The sequence below is a fragment of the Nerophis ophidion genome, linkage group LG02 (genome assembly GCF_033978795.1).
Source record: "Nerophis ophidion isolate RoL-2023_Sa linkage group LG02, RoL_Noph_v1.0, whole genome shotgun sequence".
Classification (NCBI taxonomy): domain Eukaryota; kingdom Metazoa; phylum Chordata; class Actinopteri; order Syngnathiformes; family Syngnathidae; genus Nerophis; species Nerophis ophidion.
This window is the reverse complement of record NC_084612.1, coordinates 83,109,837-83,132,336: the sequence shown is the minus strand read 5'-3', so window position 1 is coordinate 83,132,336 and position 22,500 is coordinate 83,109,837. Positions and strand designations below refer to the sequence as shown.

At 42.6% G+C, this 22,500-nt stretch overlaps 1 protein-coding gene across 1 annotated transcript in view; it reads left to right on the top strand.

Moving 5' to 3' along the window:
* LOC133546652 (A disintegrin and metalloproteinase with thrombospondin motifs 18-like) overlaps positions 1-22,500 on the top strand; it is a 197,534-nt gene that overhangs the window by 51,529 nt on the left and 123,505 nt on the right. The window contains exons 8-10 of the mRNA XM_061892447.1: positions 4,125-4,230; positions 6,285-6,422; positions 8,489-8,642. Of these exons, the coding sequence (XP_061748431.1) occupies positions 4,125-4,230; positions 6,285-6,422; positions 8,489-8,642 (398 nt within the window). The remainder of the gene's footprint in view (positions 1-4,124; positions 4,231-6,284; positions 6,423-8,488; positions 8,643-22,500) is intronic.

Genomic DNA, 22,500 nt, shown 5'->3' with positions numbered 1-22,500 from the left:
GAGCCGTGTCTGTCATTTGGGTCCAGACTGCGGCGGCAGACATTTTTTTATTCCTGTTATTTTGGTTTGGATCAAAACTGGAAAGGTCTGACCGAGCAAGGTAGATGTGGGAAGACACCCTTAAGGAGTGCAGGCGCCACTTTGCACGCCACCCATGCAGTTGAGGCTTCTTCGGCCCTGAAGACTTTGTACTGTATGTGGAAGTCATTCGCAGTAGACATCGATAAAATATTCACATTTTGACGCATACCGGTATCGGTCTTTTTTGTCGATATCAGCCCTTTTGTTTCCAACAACAACAGAACTACATCTGCAGCTACAATAAATACACATTTGATACAAGTATTTAGTATTTTAAAAGTAAACAATTAGTGAAATAGCCAGAAAATGAGTAGAGTGTGTGGACGTTGGAACGGTTCAAATCGGTTGAGAAACGTGGGTAATGGAAAGGTTTGTATATTGCCCGTTCATTTTCAATGGGGGAAAATTCCTGGTAATTCTGGGTAATCATGGAATTTTTTGTAAACATGCTGCCTTGAATGTCCAAGGTGAGTGGAGTCTGTGGATGTTGGAACGGTTCAAATCGGTTGAGAAATGTGGGATATGGAGATTGTTTGTATATTGCCCATTCATTTTCAATGGGGGGAAATTCCTGGTAATTCCGGGTAATAAGAGGATTTTTTTTTTTAAAACATGCTGCCTTGAATGTCCAAGGTGAGTGGAGTCTGTGGATGTTGGAACGGTTCAAAATCGGTTGAGAAATGTGGGATATGGAGAGTGTTTGTATATTGCCTGTTCATTTTCAATAAGGGGGGAAATTCCTGGTAATTGCGGGTAATCATGGAATTTTTTGTAAACATGCTGCCTTCAATGTCCAAGGTGAGTGGAGTCCGTGGATGTTGGAACGGTTCAAATCGGATAAGAAATGTGGTATAAGAAGTCGATTGTTTATTCGTTCATTTATCGTCAAGGGGGAGAAAATTCCAGGAAAACCGAGAATTTCGGAAGAGAAGTTTGTGTGTGGATGGTTGAAAGGTTGGGGTTGGGTATAAAAATGGCAAAAAATGTTGGGCATTCTAGAACTTTGAATATGTCCATTCACTGGATTAGGAATTTCCTGGAAATTTTAGGGTTTCGGGAAATCTAGAAACTTTTGAAAATATTGGTTCTAGCACATTTTTACTAGATGATATGAATGTGTTGGAATTTTTGGAATCGGTTGAGAAATGTGGGATATGGAGAGTGTTTGTATATTGCCCGTTCATTTTCAATGGGGGGAAATTCCTGGTAATTCCGGGTATTTAGAAGATTTTTGCTGTGTTGAATGTCCAAGGTGAGTGGAGTCTGTGGATGTTGGAACGGTTCAAATCGGTTGAGAAATGTGGGATAAGAAGTCGATTGTTTATTCGTTCGTTCATTGTCAAGGGGGAGAAAATATAATAATAATAATAATATTATTATTGATAGTAAAAATAATAATAATAATCATAATAATAATAATAATCCTTAATAGATTATACATTGGTGTAGGCTTTATTACATGTTTGAATGTTTGGACATTCACACAATAATAATAATGATAATAATAATAATAATAATAATAATAATAATAATAAATGAAGGATTTTTTGTGTAAAATCTTATGTGTGAATTTCCCGACATTCACGCTAATAATAATAATAATAATAATAATAATAATTATAATAATTATAATAATAATACATAAATTATATTTTGGTGTAGAATCTTATATATGTTTGAATGTTTGGACATTCACACAACAATAATAATAATAATAATAATAACAATAAAACATTTTTTGTTGTAGAATCTTATTGTGTGAATCGACATTTATACAGTAATAATGATGATGATGATGATGATAATATTACTAAATATATTTGTTGTAGGACCTCAAAAGTGTGAATAATTGGACATTCACACAATAATAATAATAATAATAATAACAATATTATTGATAGTAAAAATAATAATAATCATCATAATAATAATAATAGTAATAATGATTAATAGATTATACTTTGGTGTAGAATTTATTGCATGTTTGAATGTTTGGACATTCACACAATAATAATAATAATAATAATAATAATAATAATAAATAGAGGATTTTTTGTGTAAAATCTTATGTGTGAATTTTCCGACATTCACACATATAATAATAATAATTAATAATGATAATAATAATAATAATAATAATAATAATAATAATAATAATAAATGATATGTTGGTGTAGAATCTTATATATGTTTGAATGTTCGGACATTCACACAATAATAATTATAATAATAATAATAACAACAATAAAACATTTTTTGTTGTAGAATCTTATTGTGTGAATCGACATTTATACAGTAATAATGATGATGATGATGATGATAATAATATTACTAAATATATTTGTTGTAGAACCTCAAAAGTGTGAATAATTGGACATTCACACAATAATAATAATAATAATAATAATAATAATAACAATATTATTGATAGTAAAAATAATAATAATCATCATAATAATAATAGTAATAATGATTAATAGATTATACTTTGGTGTAGAATTTATTGCATGTTTGAATGTTTGGACATTCACACAATAATAATAATAATAATAATAATAAATAGAGGATTTTTTGTGTAAAATCTTATGTGTGAATTTTCCGACATTCACACATATAATAATAATTAATAATAATAATAATGATAATAATAATAATAATAATAAATGATATGTTGGTGTAGAATCTTATATATGTTTGAATGTTCGGACATTCACACAATAATAATTATAATAATATTAATAACAATAAAACATTTTTTGGTGTAGAATCTTATTGTGTGAATCGACATTTATACAGTAATAAAGATGATGATGATGATAATAATAATATTACTAAATATATTTGTTGTAGAACCTCAAAAGTGTGAATAATTGAACATTCACACAATAATAATAATAATAATAATAATAATAATAATATTATTGATTGTAAAAATAATAATAATAATAATGATTAATAGATTATACTTTGGTGTAGAATTTATTACATGTTTGAATGTTTTGGACATTCACAATAATATAATAATAATAATAATAAATAGAGGATTTTTTGTGTAAAATCATATGTGGGAATTTTCCGACATTCACACATATGATAATAATAATAATAATAATAATAATATTACTAAATATATTTGTTGTAGAACCTTAAAAGTGTGAATAATTGGACATTCACACTAATAATACTAACAATAGTAATAATAATAATAATAAAAATACACGATTTTTAGTGTAGAATCTTACTTACTGTGTGAATGTTTGGACATTCCAGTTTTTGTCCTTCCTTCCTAGCGTCTTCCCGGTCTCATTTTGTGTGTTTAGGCCACTACTAATAATCGGCATCGACCCTAAAAACAACGAGTCCAGCTCTAATATTTGATACTTGCTTTTACTGACAAATGCACAGTTTTACACAGCAGTAATGTTCTATTGTTAATAGCTAGCTCTAGCTTGTCTGCTATTTTGTGCTCAGCTGTTATGTAACTGCTGGCTCCTGGTAGCTTGTAGCCTATATGTTTGACCGGACTAAAATGGAAACAAAAAATGGACATTTAGATGTTAACTTTGCACAGGAAAAAAAACAAAACGCTGCAGGACTGCTTGTATCGCACATGATATCGCACATGATATCGCACATTTTATATGCAAGCACATAAAGTCCTGTACTTGTTTTGTTTTGTTTTTGTGCTGATATCCGAGGTCTCACCTAATACATTCGGTAACAGATTCATTCTTGGGTGAATCTTGTGTGAAAAGAAGACGCGGGAGGGTTAAGCATTCTGCAATGCAGTCTGCTGAAAATGACGGATAGTGCCAGTGTCCATGGCAACTGACGCTGCGGTCAAAGTTGGATTCACCACAAGACACGTTTTAAGATGCTCATCACTCAACTGCAGTCTGGCGGCCAAAGTGGATAGTGCACCCCCCTCTCTTTTGTCACGTTACATGTGTCAGGTAAACCGTGACAAATGGAGCCATTCGACTCCCTTTCCTACTGTTCTCGATCACAGCCTCTACAAGTATCATTTCTGCTTCTGTGTGCAGGTTTCGCGCCAATAAGCGGCATGTGCAGCAAATACAGAAGCTGCACCATCAACGAGGACACGGGACTTGGTCTGGCCTTCACCATCGCCCACGAGTCCGGACACAAGTGCGTACTCCAGCACGCCTGACAGCAACGTTTAAAAAAAAAAAAAAAACAGAAAAAAAACGTTTTTTTTTGCCGAGTGACAGAAATTGCGTGGGTAAACTGGAAGCAGATGAAACGTCCCATTCCGCTACGGGGCCTCAAACGTCACACGGAGAGACACAAAACGCGCCGTGACCCGCTGAGGTTACGTCAGCGCCGTTTGAGCGCATCGCCCGAGGAGACGCGGCGCTCTGTTTCCATTGAGATAGGAACCCTGATTCTTTCGATTGACGTTTGTTTTGTTTCCTTTTCACGCTTAAACTCCTGGGTCTGCCTGGCAAACTCCCAACATCAACTCTGAGGATGTGGGTTTTTCTTTTTTTTCTGAAGTGTCAAGAAGTCTTGATAGCGATGACATTTGGCTGCAAGAGCATGTTGGCTCCGACTGACATCATCTTGACAAACTTGTTCCTAGCCCCTTCCTGCTCCGCCAATGATCAGAACATAATGTCAAATCTTGAAAGGCAGTGGTTCTGGGTTCCAATCCAGGTCGAAGCTAAGATACGAACGCTTAGAAATGGTTTAAAGAAGTTGAAATTGTATGCTTTAAATGCAATTTAGGTTTAAAAGGGGTGACAATTAATATATATATATATATATATATATATATATTAGGTCAGAAAAAATCACAAAGGCTACGTCATCCCTACAAGCCTGTTTAGCAGGTTTCCCTGCTCGTCAGGGGATTTTGCCATAAAATCCACTGACAACCGCTCTACCCCGGTATTGAAATCTGGATTACATGGACATGTATATATATGGCCCTGCAATGGGGTGGCGACTTGTCCAGGGTGTACCCCGCCTTCCGCCCGATTGTAGCTGAGATAGGCTCCAACGCCCCCCGCGACCCCGAAGGGAATAAGCGGTAGAAAATGGATGAATATGTGTATGTGTTTATATATTTATGTATATATATATTTATGTATATATATATATATATATATATATATGTATGTATATATACTGTATATATATACATACATATACTTATATACATATACATATATATATATATATGTATATATATATATATACATATATATATATATATGTATATATATGTATATATATATATATACATATACATATATATATATATATGTATATATATGTATATATATATATATACATATACATATATATATATATATGTATATATATGTATATATATATATATACATATATATATATATACACACACATACATATACACATCTGTTTCATGAGGGGTTCCCTCAATCATCAGGAGATGATTGAGGGAACCCCTCATGAAACAGATCTGTAGAGATGAAGTAGTCTTGTGATTTTTTTCCCACACCTACATATATATATATATATATATATATATATATATATATATGTATATATATATATATATATATATATATATATATATATATATATATATGTATATATATATATATATTAGAGCAGGGGTCGGGAACCTTTTTGGCTGAGCGAGCCATGAAAGCCAAATATTTCAAAAAGGTATTTCCGTGAGAGCCATATTATATTTTGGTAATACTTTGATATAGGGAACATATTCACCATTAATCAGTTGCTTATTAACATGCAAACTTGTAACATATTGGCCCTTAATTAGTCATTTTTAAGTACTTATTAATGCCTTTTTTTACAAGCAGTAAGCCATTAACTAAGAGTCTTCCCTCAATAACCTCAGAATTATTGCTTACTAGTACCCCTAACCCTTATATAGTCCCCTAGTGTCCAAATAACTCTTAAGTCTTTGTTACTTAGAATATTTTAGAGTATAATAAGTCCCTTGTTCTTTTTAATAACATTGTTATTCTGAAGCTAACAAATAATCAATAAAATACTTCTTACCATAAATGCGACTTTTTGGATCGATGGAATAAAAAGCATGAGAATGTTTTTAATTTTGAACGTTATTTTTAACCCGGTGATTACAGTTATGAGACTGTGACTCAGTCCTGCACACCTTTGGTCCAAAGACGAAGTCCATGCATTGTATTCTTGTATTTCTTTTGCTGCAGTTTCGGGATGATCCACGACGGCGAGGGGAACCCGTGCCGTAAAACCGAGGGCAACATCATGTCCCCGACTCTTGCAGGCAACAACGGGGTGTTCTCCTGGTCCACCTGCAGCCGGCAGTACCTCAGTCGCTTCCTGGGGTAAGAACCTCGTCTTCGTCCTTTGGAATCTGGATCAGAGATATCCCGATCCTGATCAGGGATTGGATCAGCTATCGATATTTGCCTTTTTTTAAAACCTGGATCGGCTAAAAAGCAGACACACCCAGACCATCTTTACTGTGTCCCGGGGTTGTTTTAGCGTGGCTAATGTCCATCCGCAGTGTGGAGCCGCTTCTATTACTAATCCTTGCCTCCATGGCGGCAACATTCCTGACAAGTAGCATTATCACTGGAGGACGATGAATAGGTAAACATGCACAACACAGAAGAAGACATGCTAACCATGAGGCTAGAGCTCTTGAATGTAAACAAGAATAAGCGGATTGATAAAAATATCGATAAAAGCGATACCAAGTAGGGACCGTTCTCATTTGAACCGATTCTGTACCAATTCCCGGTACATGGAAATAGACTTAATAATAATACCAGACACACCCAGACCATCTTTACTGTGTCCCGGGGTTGTGTCAGCGTGACTAATGTCCATCCGCAGTGTGGAGCCGCTTCTATTACTAATCCTTGCCTCCATGGCGGCAACATTTCTGACAAGTAACATTATCACTGGAGGACGATGAATAGGTAAACATGCACAACACAGAAGAAGACCACGAGGCTAGAGCTCTTGAATGTAAACAAGGGTAAGCGGATTGATACAAATATCGATCATAGCGATACCAAGTAGGGATCGTTCTCATTCGAACTGTTTCCGTACCAATTCCCGGTACATGGAAATAGACTTAATAATAATAACAATAATAGATTTTATTTGTAAAAAGCACTTTACATTGAGTAAACAACCTCAAAGTGCTACAGTGTATTAAACAAAAATAAAAATAAAACGATAATAAAAATAAATACAAATAAAAACTAGAACAGCCTAATAGCTAGTACAAGTAGGCATATATCTAAAACATTTTTTATTTAAATAAAGGGTTTTTAAGCCTTTTTTAAAAGCGTCCACAGTCTGTGGTGCCCTCAGGTGGTCAGGGAGAGCGTTCCACAGACTGTGAGCGGCGGAGCAGAAAGCCCGGTCTCCCATTCTTCGTAGTTTTGTCCTCGGAGGTTGGAGGAGGTGTCGTGTGAAAGATTTGGGGGTGAGGTAGAGGGGGGGGGGGCATTTCCATGGAGCTAATGGTGCATATTTTCTGTACTTTTGTGTGTGTTAATAATTACTATTCTTTTTTTATTATAAAACTCTTTTTTTATTGCAAAATTAAAAAAATGAGCGGATTATGATAACTGCTGTCCAGTTGTTGTATTTTGTTTTACTATCATATTAACATTTTCAATTGTAGTTGCAAGTCCAAGACGCAGGATGGCGGCAGTGCACAGTTTACCGTGTGTTTTTGTTGTTGTTGTTGCGCCCTAAAAAGTGTTAATGACATAAGTTTTGTACTTAATACGCACCAGCTGTTGGATTGTAACGTGAATTTTAGCTGCAGTATCAACGAATTTGGATCCGTTGAAATCGCCATGTAAAATCGCTAATGCTAATCAGTAGCATGTCAATAGCAACAACAATTTATATTAGCATCAAGCTAGCGCAATTCTTTTTTGAAAAAGTGGAGCCTTTACTTACTTTGTCGGCATCGAAAATAGCAACTTTGCAGATAGTTAGCTTGTGTGAGTCCGCTCTCAGTGCTGCTGGAGTGACCGGCAGTATTCGGTCTGTGTCAAAAAAAAGTACCCACCTGTAAGACCAAGTATGGTATCAGTGTACGGTCGATACTGTTGCGATCGAATCGATATTTTTTGATTTCATCATGAAAATATTATTTTTTTTCCGTTTTTTGTTTACAAACTCAGGACATAAATCCGTGGACATAGGAAGAAAAAAACAAATGATTATTCACGAGCCACTTTATTGTGCTTAAATATCGCATGTATCATTCAATACCACAAATTGGTATCGATTTTTAGTCGATACCAGCAAATTCAAAAAATAACAAAACAAGCTTTATTTTTTTAGCTTATTTTAGACTTTTGAGTTACTGACTTGAGACGGACGGACGTCACCAGTTCTGATGCACGTTTGTGTCCACCAGGACCACGCAGGCGTCCTGTCTGGTGGACGAGCCCAAGCAGATCGGCCAGTACAAATTTCCCGAGAAACTTCCCGGGCAGCTTTACGACGCCGACACCCAGTGCAAGTGGCAGTTCGGAGCCAAGGCCGCCCTGTGCCGCCTGGACTTTGTCAAGGTAGGACGCCAATTTATTTCTATTCTCCTTGGAAGTTTTCTAATCAAGTAGTCAAACGAAATGGTCTTTTTTTTGGTTTTATTTGAGAAACTGGAGCATCTAAGAAGGCACATTCATAGCAAGTGTGAAAAAAACTATTAAACAGACAAGAAGCAAGGAATCATGCAGAGACAGAGTTCAATTTTGCTCATGAGGAGAACGCATGGAGCTGCGCACTTAGTCACAGTCTCGCCCTACGCGCTAAGGTTCAGCTCTCGTGTCCTTCTATTTATTCAGGAGTTCCCCAGTCAACATTACTGAGGCCGCATCTAAAAAGAGTGGTCACATATATTATGCAAAGCAGCTCCAGTACGTACAAATTTGTGACGGAATGTGCTAGGGTCCTTGTGATTTCGCCTTGTCTCTGTTTCATCTGCGTACTGTCGTCTTATCTGCGTTGAGGTCCTGAAGTCCTTGGCTATTACCTGGATAAAACCAAGATACAATCTGACAAGAAGTTTTGTCCTTGCACAGATAGAAAAAGTACAGCTTGAGCATAATAGCTAATAACCATAGCTGAAGACATCTATTAAACAGACAAGAAGCAAGGAATCATGCTGAGACAGAGTTCAATTTAGCTCATGAGGAGAACGCATGGCACTGAACACTTAGTCACAGTCTCGCCCTACGCTCTAAGGTTCAGCTCCCGTGTCCCTCTATTTATTCAGAAGTTCCATAGTCAACATCACTGAGGCCGCCTCTAAAAAGCGTGGTCACATATATTATGCAAAGCAGCTCCAGTACGTACAAATTTGTGACGGAATGTGCTAGGGTCCTTGTGATTTCGCCTTGTCTCTGTTTCATCTGCGTACTGTCGTCTTATCTGCGTTGAGGTCCTGAAGTCCTTGGCTATTACCTGGATAAAACAAAGATACAATCTGACAAGAAGTTTTGTCCTTGCACAGATAGAAAAAGTACAGCTTGAGCATAATAGCTAATAACTATAGCTGATGACATCTATTAAACAGACAAGAAGCAAGGAATCATGCAGAGACAGGGTGCAATTTAGCTCATGAGGAGAACGCATGGCGCTGCACACTTAGTCACAGTCTCGCCCTACGCTCTATTTATTCGGGAGTTCCCCAGTCAACATCACTGAGGCCGCCTCTAAAAGGAGTGGTCACATATATTATGCAAAGCAGCTCCAGTACGCACAATACCTCACGGAATGTGCTGGGCCTTGTGATTTCCTTGTCTCTGCTTCGTCTGTGTGCTGCCGTCTTACCTGCGTTTTTTGATTGATTGAAACTTTTATTAGTAGATAGTACAGTACATCTTCTGTACAATTGACCACTAAATGGTAACACCCGAATAAGTTTTTCAACTTGTTTAAGTCGGGGTCCACGTTAATCAATTCATGGTAAAGGTCCTTGAAGTCCTTGGCTGTTAGCTAACTAAAACAAAGGTAACATCTGCGGCTGGGTCCACCCCTCGGACAAGAAGATTTGTCCTTGCACAGATAGAAAAAGTACAGCTTGAGCATAATAGCTAATAACCATAGCTGAAGACATCTATTAAACAGACAAGAAGCAAGGAATCATGCTGAGACAGAGTTCAATTTAGCTCATGAGGAGAACGCATGGCACTGAACACTTAGTCACAGTCTCGCCCTACGCTCTAAGGTTCAGCTCCCGTGTCCCTCTATTTATTCAGAAGTTCCATAGTCAACATCACTGAGGCCGCCTCTAAAAAGAGTGGTCACATATATTATGCAAAGCAGCTCCAGTACGTACAAATTTGTGACGGAATGTGCTAGGGTCCTTGTGATTTCGCCTTGTCTCTGTTTCATCTGCGTACTGTCGTCTTATCTGCGTTGAGGTCCTGAAGTCCTTGGCTATTACCTGGATAAAACAAAGATACAATCTGACAAGAAGTTTTGTCCTTGCACAGATAGAAAAAGTACAGCTTGAGCATAATAGCTAATAACCATAGCTGATGACATCTATTAAACAGACAAGAAGCAAGGAATCATGCAGAGACAGGGTGCAATTTAGCTCATGAGGAGAACGCATGGCGCTGCACACTTAGTCACAGTCTCGCCCTACGCTCTATTTATTCGGGAGTTCCCCAGTCAACATCACTGAGGCCGCCTCTAAAAGGAGTGGTCTCATATATTATGCAAAGCAGCTCCAGTACGCACAATACCTCACGGAATGTGCTGGGCCTTGTGATTTCCTTGTCTCTGCTTCGTCTGTGTGCTGCCGTCTTACCTGCGTTTTTTGATTGATTGAAACTTTTATTAGTAGATAGTACAGTACATCTTCTGTACAATTGACCACTAAATGGTAACACCCGAATAAGTTTTTCAACTTGTTTAAGTCGGGGTCCACGTTAATCAATTCATGGTAAAGGTCCTTGAAGTCCTTGGCTGTTAGCTGGCTAAAACAAAGGTAACATCTGCGGCTGAGGCCACCCCTCAGACAAGAAATTTTGTCCTTGCACAGATAGAAAAAGTACAGCTTGAGCATAATAGCTAATAACTATAGCTGATGACATCTATTAAACAGACAAGAAGCAAAGAATCATGCAGAGACAGGGTGCAATTTAGCTCATGAGGAGAACGCATGGAGCTGCACACTTAGTCACAGTCTCGCCCTACGCTCTAAAGTTCAGCTCCCGCGTCCCTCTATTTATTCAGGAGTTCCCCGGTCAACATCACTGAGGCCGCCTCTATAAAGAGTGGTGACATATCTTATGTAAAGCAACTCCAGTACGCACAAATTCGTGACGGAATGTGCTGGGGTCCTTGTGATTTCGCTTTGTCTCTGCTTCATCTGCGTACTGTCGTCTTACCTGCGTTGAGGTCCTGAAGTTCTCGGCTATTACCTGGCTAAAACAAAGATAAAATATGCGGCTGAGGCCACCCCCTCAGACAAGAAGTTTTGTCCTTGCACAGATAGAAAAAGTACAGCTTGAGCATAATAGCTAATAACCATAGCAACAGACTTTAAGCATACTAAAGTTGTGTGATAATATACATACATGATTATTCTAACAACAGAACACTAATCCCAGGTTTTGGATGTTTTCTAGAGATCTTTACGGGCGGAAAAACGTGTGCTCCTATTAGCTGGGTTGTAAGCCGCCTCATATTTGCCGTTTTTTACTAATTAGAATGCATGTAACAAAGAAAAAACATGTTTTCTTGTCATATGTGAGGATTGTGAATGAGAGGCCCAATTTCCTTTTTAAAAGCAGGTTTTTACACACTCGACCTGGTGAGGACTTCAGAGTCCGTCGACACACACACACACACACACACACACACACACACACACACACACACACACACACACACACACACACACACACACACACACACACTAACCCTCATCCTAGTCAAGCCCCCTGCGGGCTGGATGAAGTCTTTATGTTAGTCGGTATTCACGGTTGTCCATTCAAATGGAAATGTGGTTTGAAAGGCGACGACATCGTTCTAAGAACCGCGAGGAAAATCCTCTTTCTGACTCGTCCGTTTCTGTTTTGCACCAACAAAAGAAGTTGACCCAAAAACGAATAAATATGTTTATTTAGTGTCAGTGTTAACGATGAATATGGTTGCTGGTGAAAGATAAGATCTGCTGATGCGTGTTTGGCACAAGAGTTAGCCACCAAAACTGTTTTATTTACAGGTCAAATCTTTATTAGACGCCAGTATAAACAAGTACAGGCCCCAATGTGGCCCCAATGTGGCCCCAATGTGGCCCTAATGTGGCCCCATTATGGCCCCAATGTGGCTCTAATGTGGCCCCAATGTGGCCCCAATGTGACTCTAATCTGGCCCCAATGTGGCCCCAACGTGGCCCCAACCTGGCTCTAATATGGCCCCAATGTGGCTCCAACATGGCTCCAATGTGGCTCCAATGTGGCCCCAATGTGGCCCTAATGTGGCTCCAATGTGGCCCCAATGTGGCTCCAATGTGGCCCTAATGTGGCCCCAATGTGGCCCCAACGTGGCCCCAATGTGGCCCCAAAGTGGCCCCAACGTGGCCCCAACGTGGCCCCAACGTGGCCCTAACGTGGCCCCAATGTGGCTCCAACATGGCTCCAATGTGGTCCCAATGTGACTCTAATGTGGCCCCAATGTGGCTCTAATGTGGCTCCAATGTGGCTCCAATGTGCCTCCAATGTGGCTCCAATGTGCCCCCAATGTGGCCCCAATGTGGCTCTAATGTGGCCCCAATGTGGCCCCAATGTGACCCCAATGTGGATCTAATGTGGCCCCGATGTGGCTCTAATGTGGCCCCAATGTGGCTCTAATGTGGCCCCAATGTGGCTGTAATGTGGCCCAAATGTGGCTCCAATGTGGCCCCAATGTGACTCTAATCTGGCCCCAATGTGGCCCCAACGTGGCCCCAACCTGGCTCTAATATGGCCCCAATGTGGCTCCAACATGGCTCCAATGTGGCTCCAATGTGGCCCCAATGTGGCTCCAATGTGGCCCCAATGTGGCTCCAATGTGGCTCCAATGTGGCCCTAATGTGGCCCCAATGTGGCCCCAACGTGGCCCCAACGTGGCCCCAATGTGGCCCCAATGTGGCTCCAATGTGCCCCCAATGTGGCCCCAATGTGGCTCTAATGTGGCCCCAATGTGACTCCAATGTGCCCCCAATGTGGCTCTAATGTGGCCCCAATGTGGCTCCAATGTGGCTCTAATGTGGCCCCAATGTGGCCCCAATGTGGCCCAATGTGGCTCCAATGTGGCCCCAATGTGGCTCCAAGTGGCTCCAATGTGGCCCCAACGTGGCCCCAACGTGGCTCTAATGTGGCCCCAACGTGGCTCTAATGTGGCCCCAATGTGGCCCCAATGTGGCCCCAATGTGGCCCCAATGTGGCTCCAATGTGGCCCCAATGTGACTCTAATCTGGCCCCAATGTGGCCCCAACGTGGCCCCAACCTGGCTCTAATATGGCCCCAATGTGGCTCCAACATTGCTCCAATGTGGCTCCAATGTGGCCCCAATGTGGCCCCAATGTGGCTCCAATATGGCTCCAATGTGGCCCTAATGTGGCCCCAATGTGGCCCCAACGTGGCCCTAACGTGGCCCCAATGTGGCTCCAACATGGCTCCAATGTGGCCCCAATGTGACTCTAATGTGGCCCCAATGTGGCTCTAATGTGGCTCCAATGTGGCTCCAATGTGCCTCCAACGTGGCTCCAACGTGGCCCCAATGTGGCCCCAACGTGGCTCCAATGTGCCCCCAATGTGGCCCCAATGTGGCCCCAATGTGACCCCAATGTGGCCCCAATGTGACCCCAATGTGGATCTAATGTGGCCCCGATGTGGCTCTAATGTGGCCCCGATGTGGCTCTAATGTGGCCCCAATGTGGCTCTAATGTGGCCCCAAAGTGGCTCTAATGTGGCCCGTATGTGGCCCCAATGTGGCCCCGATGTGGCTCTAATGAGGCCCCAATGTGGCCCCAATGTGGCTCTAATGTAGCCCCAATGTGGCTCTAATGTGGCCCCAATGTGGCCCCAATGTGGCCCCAATGTGGCTCCAATGTGCCCCCAATGTGGCCCCAATGTGGCCCTAATGTGGCCCCAATGTGGCCCCAATGTGGCTCTAATGTGGCTCAAATGTGGCTCTAATGTGGCTCTAATGTGGCCCCAATGTGGCTCTAATGTGGCCCCAATGTGGCCCCAATGTGGCTCTAATGTGGCCCCAATGTGACTCCAATGTGCCCCCAATGTGGCTCTAATGTGGCCCTGATGTGGCCCCAATGTGGCTCTAATGTGGCCCCAATGTGGCCCCAATGTGGCTCCAATGTGGCCCCAATGTGGCTCCAATGTGGCTCCAATGTGGCCCCAACGTGGCCCCAACGTGGCTCTAATGTGGCCCCAACGTGGCTCTAATGTGGCCCCAATGTGGCCCCAATGTGGCCCCAATGTGGCTCCAATGTGGCCCCAATGTGACTCTAATCTGGCCCCAATGTGGCCCCAACGTGGCCCCAACCTGGCTCTAATATGGCCCCAATGTGGCTCCAACATTGCTCCAATGTGGCTCCAATGTGGCCCCAATGTGGCCCCAATGTGGCCCCAATGTGGCCCCAATGTGGCTCCAATGTGGCTCCAATGTGGCCCTAACGTGGCCCCAATGTGGCCCCAACGTGGCCCCAATGTGGCCCCAAAGTGGCCCCAACGTGGCCCTAATGTGGCCCCAATGTGGCTCCAACATGGCTCCAATGTGGCCCCAATATGACTCTAATGTGGCCCCAATGTGGCTCTAATGTGGCTCCAATGTGGCTCCAATGTGCCTCCAACGTGGCTCCAACGTGGCCCTAATGTGGCCCCGATGTGGCTCTAATGTGGCCCCAATGTGGCTCTAATGTGGCCCCAAAGTGGCTCTAATGTGGCCCCAATGTGGCCCGTATGTGGCCCCAATGTGGCCCCAATGTGGCCCCAATGTGGCTCCAATGTGGCCCCGATGTGGCTCTAATGAGGCCCCAATGTGGCCCCAATGTGGCTCTAATGTAGCCCCAATGTGGCTCTAATGTGGCCCCAATGTGGCCCCAATGTGGCCCCAATGTGGCTCCAATGTGCCCCCAATGTGGCCCCAATGTGGCTCTAATGTGGCTCCAACGTGCCTCCAACGTGCCTCCAATGTGGCCCCAATGTGGCCCCAATTTGGCTCTTATGTCGTCCTAATGTGGCCCCAATGTGACCCCAATGTGGCCCCATTGTGGCCCCAATGTGGCCCCAATGTGGCTCTAATGAGGTCCCAATGTGGCCCCAATGTGGCCCCAATGTGGCTCTAATGTGCCCCCAATGTGGTTCCAATGTGGATCCAATGTGGCCCCAACATGGCCCCAACGTGGCTCTAATGTGGCCCCAACGTGGCTCTAATGTGGCCCCAACGTGGCTCTAATGTGGCCCCAATGTGGCTCTAATCCTTCACAGATGTGTAAGTTACCCATGCCTTGGGCACTAATGCACCCCCATACCATCACACATGCTGGCTTTTACACTTTGCGTCGATAACAGTCTGGATGGTTCGCTTCCCCTTTGGTCTGGATGGCACCATGTCGAATATTCCCCCCCAAAAATTGAAATATGGACTCGTCAGACCACAGAACACTTTTCCACTTTGCATCAATCCATCTTAGATGATCTCGGGCCCACAGAAGCCGGCGGCGTTTCTGGATGTTGTTGATAAATGGCGTTCGCTTTGCATAGTACAGTTTTAACTTGCACTTACAGATGTAGCGACCAACTGTAGTTACTGACAGTGGTTTTATGAAGTGTTCCTGAGCCCATGTGGTGATATCCTTTACACACTGATGTCTGTTTTTGAAGCAGTAACGCCTGAGGGATCAACAGTCCATAATATCATCGCTTACGTGCAGTGATTTCTCCAGATTCTCTGAACCTTTTGATGATTTTACGGACCTTGATGGTAAAATTACTTAGCATTTCACGGAAGCTGCTTTTATAGCCAATCATGGCACCCACCTGTTCCCAATTAGCCTGCACACCTGTGGGATGTTCCAAATAAGTGTTTGATGAGCATTCCTTAACTTTATCAGTACCACACAAGTTGTGGGTTACTTTGGGTTATACCATGAATTGATTAACGTGGACCCCGACTTAAACAAGTTGAAAAACTCATTCGGATGTTACCATTTAGTGATCAATTGTACGAAATATGTACTTGTGACACAGTACCTCACTGTCGCGCTGGTTCCATGGACCATCAAGGAAGGACATTGCTTTAGCAGGTTTGAGTCTCGTTTATTTTTTTCAAATAAGAGCAGTCTTTTTCTCCACAGTACTGTACTGTGAAAGCTACTAATAAAAGTTTCAATCAATCAATCAATCAATCGAGTCCCAAAGATCGACGGGTTGGTGTGGCACTTAATATCGTCTACAAACCGTTACTAAAATACGGACTTTAGTCGAGGCTAGAACCAATTATTCACATTTAGATTGTTTCTTATGGGGAAATGTGCTTCACTGTACGAACTTTTTCGATTCACAGAACCAGCGAGACCGGCACAATAACAAAACAAAACAAAAAACCGAGGTTCCACTGCCCCGTGTGGTCTGACATCTACTGGCCTGGCATGCACATGACAGTGGAACATTTTCCGTGCATTCCGCAAGACCGCGGTTTCAGTTTTTCATCAACAAGTTTTTCATAATTATGAACTTAAATGAAGTATTTGCCATGTTTTATTAGACTGTCTAACATTTCTTAGCCCGGGTCCTGGGTGCAGGCGGGCCCAGTGCCAGGACCGGCAGCCAGTCTCCCAGTCGGGGCTCTAAGAGGCCTCTGTGCTCACTCGCTCTGTCTCCGCATGGTCGGGTCACATGACACACACAAAATCATGCTCCGTTTCTTTAGCCCTCAGGGAATCCTTCAATGTTATGAAGGTTTTAGGTCTGAGGACCCGGTAGGGTCTCATTAATTAAAGTCTTATAAGTAAGTCATATAATATTGTTGTTTTTTTTTACTTTCAATTCTTAAATATCTCGATCAAATTCAGATCTATTCGTTTATATATATTCGGGTGGGAGGGTGTTTGTTTGGGGGGGGGGGGGCTGTAGGTCGACCTGCTGCTATAAAGCTCTGCCAGCCGTCCATCACCCCGAAGGCGTGGGGTAGGGGTGTGTGTATATGCCCATTGTCTTGGGTGTGATGATGTAGTGTCCATAGGCCTGGGGCCGTTCCGCATGCAAGCAAAAGTTCAACTCCAGGTGTCGTTTTTATCATTTTTTTGTATGTTTTGTACCCTTTTTGTCAAAGAAACCCCTTGTTTGTATGGCATAAACAAAAATGATGCAATATTTTCTCTCCCAAAACTCAGAAGTCAAATATTTGCCGTGAATATGTCAATCATTTATAACAACATTGATTTTGATTCATAATAATGTTTGATAATTGAGCGTTATGGATTGAAATGAAAAAAAAAAACATGAGAGTAGAAGACCATTGGACCCATGAGGGTCCCACTCATAAAAGTGTGAAAAGTAAGTAATATTTTCCCTTTTTTAAATTTTTTTAACTTTTGATGCTTAATGTGTAGATCGTCAGGTCTATCCATACATTTTAAGTTTTAAATACTTTTGTAAGTTTTTAGAACCTCTTTGTGAAAAAAACAACATTATTTTGTATGGCATAAAGAAAGCTTCTGCAACAGGGGGGTGGGGGGGTTGGATGGGACCCCGGAAGTTGATCTGCTGCTATAAAGCGCTGCCAGCCTTCCATCACCCCGAAGGTGAATCAAGCGGTGGTAAAGGCGTGGTGTGGGGTGTGTGTGTATATATACCCATTGTCTTGGGTGTGTTGATGTAGTGTCCATAGGCCTTGGGCAGTTCCGCATGCAAGCAAAAGTTTGACTCCAGGTGTCGTTGAGGAGGGAGGGAGGTCAAAAGCGTCCATCATTGAGGAGTCCTCGGGGGAATGTTTTCAGATTTTCATTCATAATAATTGTTTGAACATTGACGGTTTTAAGGGGAAAAAACGACATTAGAAGACCCTTGGTCCCACTCGTAAAAGTGTTAAAAGTAAATCCTACATCAGTATTTTTTTACTTTCAATGCTTAATTCTGTAGGTCAACTTCAGATCAATCCATTGATGTTATTTTTTTTTTTTTTTTAAAGTTTTCGTTATTTATGTTTTTGTATGTTTTATACCTTTTTGCTGAAAGAAAACCCATAATGTTTCTTTATGCCACACAAAATAAAGTTTTTTTTTATAAAGATAGTATAAAAACTTCCAAAAACTTAACAAAAATATGAAAAACTTAATATCTACCGATAGACCTGACATTGATCTACACATTTTACAAAAGTAAAAAAAAAAGCCTTAAATAGGTCAATAATTCACAACAACATTAATTTGAATTCATAACAATTGTTTGAAAATTGGCCGATGTAGATAAAAAAAATGACAGTAGAAGACTCTTGGACCCAAGCGGGTCTCACTCATAAGTGTTAAAAGTAAGTCATATTTTCACATTTTTTTAAACTTTTGATGCTTAAATTTGTAGTTTGTCAGGTCTATCAATATATATTAAGTTTTTAATATTTTTGTTATGTTTTTGTAAGTTTTTATACCCTGTGTTTAAAAAAAAAAAAAAATGTGTATGGCATAAAGAAAGATGATGCAATATTTTCCTCCCAAAACTCAGAAGTCAAATATTTGATGTGAAGTATTTGGATCTTTAAATAGGTCAATAATTCCCAACAACATTCATTTTAATTCATAATAATTGTTTGAACATTGGCCGATGTAGATAAAAAAAATGACAGTAGAAGACCCTTGGACCCAAGTGGGTCCCACTCGTAAAAGTGTTAAAAGTAAGTCATATTTTCACTTTTTTTTTTTTTTTACTTTTGATGCTTGAATATGTAGTTCAACATTAGGTCTATCCATAGATATTAAGTTTTTAATATTTTTATTTTTTTGTAAATACAAAAATGTGTATGGCATAAAGAAAGATGATGCAATATTTTCCTCACACAACTCAGAAGTCAAATATTTGATGTGAAGTATTTGAATCCTTAAATAGGTCAATAATTCCCAACAACATTCATTTTAATTCCTAATAATTGTTTGAGTATTGGCCTTTATAGACAACAAAAAATGACACCCTTGGCCCCAAGAGGGTCCCACCCATAAAAGTGTGGGAAGTAAGTCATATTTTCACTTTTTTTAACTTTTGATGCTTAAATTTGTAGATCTACTTCAGGCCTATCCATGTTTTTACCATTTTTTTTGTATGTTTTGTACCCTTTTTGTCAATGAAAGCCCTTTTTTTGATGCAATGTTTTCCCCTCAAAACTCAGAAGTGAAATATTTGATGTGAAGTATTTGGATCCTTAAATATGTCAATAATTCCCAACAACATTAATTTTAATTCATAATAATTGTTTGAACATTGGCCGATGTAGATAAAAAAAATAAAAAAAACGACAGTAGAAGACCCTTGGACCCAAATGGGTCCCACTCATAAAAGTGTTAAAAGTAAGTCATATTTTCACTTTTTGATTTTTACTTTTGATGCTAAAATTTGTAGTTCAACGTCAGGTCTATCCATAGATATTAAGTTTTTAATATTTTTATGTTTTTGTAAGTTTTTATACCAAGAGGCAACGTGGGTCACCCCTCCAATGGGCTCACCACCCATAGCAGGGGCCATAGAGGTCGGGTGCATTGTGAGCTGGGCGACAGCCGAAGGCAGGGCACTTGGCGGTCAGATCCTCGGCTGCAGAAGCTAGCTCTTGGGACGTGGAACGTCACGTCACTGGGGGGGAAAGAGCCTGAGCTAGTGCGCGAAGTCGAGAAATTCCGGCTGGATATAGTCGGACTCACTTCGACGCACAGCAAGGGCTCTGGAACCACTTCTCTCGAGAGGGATTGGACCCTCTTCCACTCTGGCGTTGCCGGCAGTGAGAGGCGACGGGCTGGGGTGGCAATTCTTGTTTCCCCCCGGCTCAAAGCCTGTACGTTGGAGTTCAACCCGGTGGACGAAAGGGTAGCCTCCCTCCGCCTTCGGGTGGGGGGACGGGTCCTGACTGTTGTTTGTGCTTATGCACCAAACAGCAGTTCAGAGTACCCACCCTTTTTGGGAACGCTCGAGGGAGTACTGGAAAGTGCTCCCCCGGGTGATTCCCTTGTCCTACTGGGAGACTTCAACGCTCACGTTGGCAACGACAGTGAAACCTGGAGAGGCGTGATTGGGAAGAATGGCCGCCCGGATCTGAACCCGAGTGGTGTTTTGTTATTGGACTTTTGTGCTCGTCACGGATTGTCCATAACAAACACCATGTTCAAGCATAAGGGTGTCCATATGTGCACTTGGCACCAGGACACCCTAGGCCGCAGTTCCATGATCGACTTTGTAGTTGTGTCATCGGATTTGCGGCCTCATGTTATGGACACTCGGGTGAAGAGAGGGGCGGAGCTTTCTACCGATCACCACCTGGTGGTGAGTTGGCTGCGATGGTGGGGGAGGATGCCGGACAGACCTGGGAGGCCCAAACGCATTGTGAGGGTCTGCTGGGAACGTCTGGCAGAGTCTCCTGTCAGACAAAGTTTCAATTCCCACCTCCGGAAGAACTTTGAACATGTCACGAGGGAGGTGCTGGACATTGAGTCCGAGTGGACCATGTTCCGCACCTCTATTGTCGAGGCGGCAGATCGGAGCTGTGGCCGCAAGGTAGTTGGTGCCTGTCGGGGCGGCAATCCTAAAACCCCTTGGTGGACACCAGCGGTGAGGGATGCCGTCAAGCTGAAGAAGGAGTCCTATCGGGTCCTTTTGGCTCATAGGACTCCGGAGGCAGTGGACAGGTACCGACAGGCCAAGCGGTGTGCAGCTTCAGCGGTCGCGGAGGCAAAAACTCGGACATGGGAAGAGTTCGGGGAAGCCATGGAAAACGACTTCCGGACGGCTTCGAAGCGATTCTGGACCACCGTCCGCCGCCTCAGCAAGGGGAAACAGTGCACTATCAACACCGTGTATGGTGCGGATGGTGTTCTGCTGACCTCGACTGCGGATGTTGTGGATAGGTGGAAGGAATACTTCGAAGACCTCCTCAATCCCACCAACACGTCTTCCTATGAGGAAGCAGTGCCTGGGGAATCTGTGGTGGACTCACCTATTTCTGGGGCTGAGGTCGCTGAGGTAGTTAAAAAGCTCCTCGGTGGCAAGGCCCCAGGGGTGGACGAGATCCGCCCGGAGTTCCTTAAGGCTCTGGATGCTGTGGGGCTGTCTTGGTTGACAAGACTTTGCAGCATCGCGTGGACATCGGGGGCGGTACCCCTGGATTGGCAGACCGGGGTGGTGGTTCCTCTCTTTAAGAAGGGGGACCGGAGGGTGTGTTCCAACTATCGTGGGATCACACTCCTCAGCCTTCCCGGTAAGGTTTATTCAGGTGTACTGGAGAGGAGGCTACGTCGGATAGTCGAACCTCGGATTCAGGAGGAACAGTGTGGTTTTCGTCCTGGTCGTGGAACTGTGGACCAGCTCTATACTCTCGGCAGGGTTCTTGAGGGTGCATGGGAGTTTGCCCAACCAGTCTACATGTGCTTTGTGGACTTGGAGAAGGCATTCGACCGTGTCCCTCGGGAAGTCCTGTGGGGAGTGCTCAGAGAGTATGGGGTATCGGACTGTCTTATTGTGGCGGTCCGTTCCCTGTACGATCAGTGCCAGAGCTTGGTCCGCATTGCCGGCAGTAGGTCGAACACATTTCCAGTGAGGGTTGGACTCCGCCAAGGCTGTCCTTTGTCACCCATTCTGTTCATAACTTTTATGGACAGAATTTCTAGGCGCAGTCAAGGCGTTGAGGGGTTCCGGTTTGGTAACCGCAGGATTAGGTCTCTGCTTTTTGCAGATGATGTGGTCCTGATGGCTTCATCTGACCGGGATCTTCAGCTCTCGCTGGATCGGTTCGCAGCCGAGTGTGAAGCGACCGGAATGAGAATCAGCACCTCCAAGTCCGAGTCCATGGTTCTCGCCCGGAAAAGGGTGGAGTGCCATCTCCGGGTTGGGGAGGAGACCCTGCCCCAAGTGGAGGAGTTCAAGTACCTAGGAGTCTTGTTCACGAGTGAGGGAAGAGTGGATCGTGAGATCGACAGGCGGATCGGTGCGGCGTCTTCAGTAATGCGGACGTTGTACCGGTCCGTTGTGGTGAAGAAGGAGCTGAGCCGGAAGGCAAAGCTCTCAATTTACCGGTCGATCTACGTTCCCATCCTCACCTATGGTCATGAGCTTTGGGTCATGACCGAAAGGATAAGATCACGGGTACAAGCGGCCGAAATGAGTTTCCTCCGCCGTGTGGCGGGGCTCTCCCTTAGAGATAGGGTGAGAAGCTCTG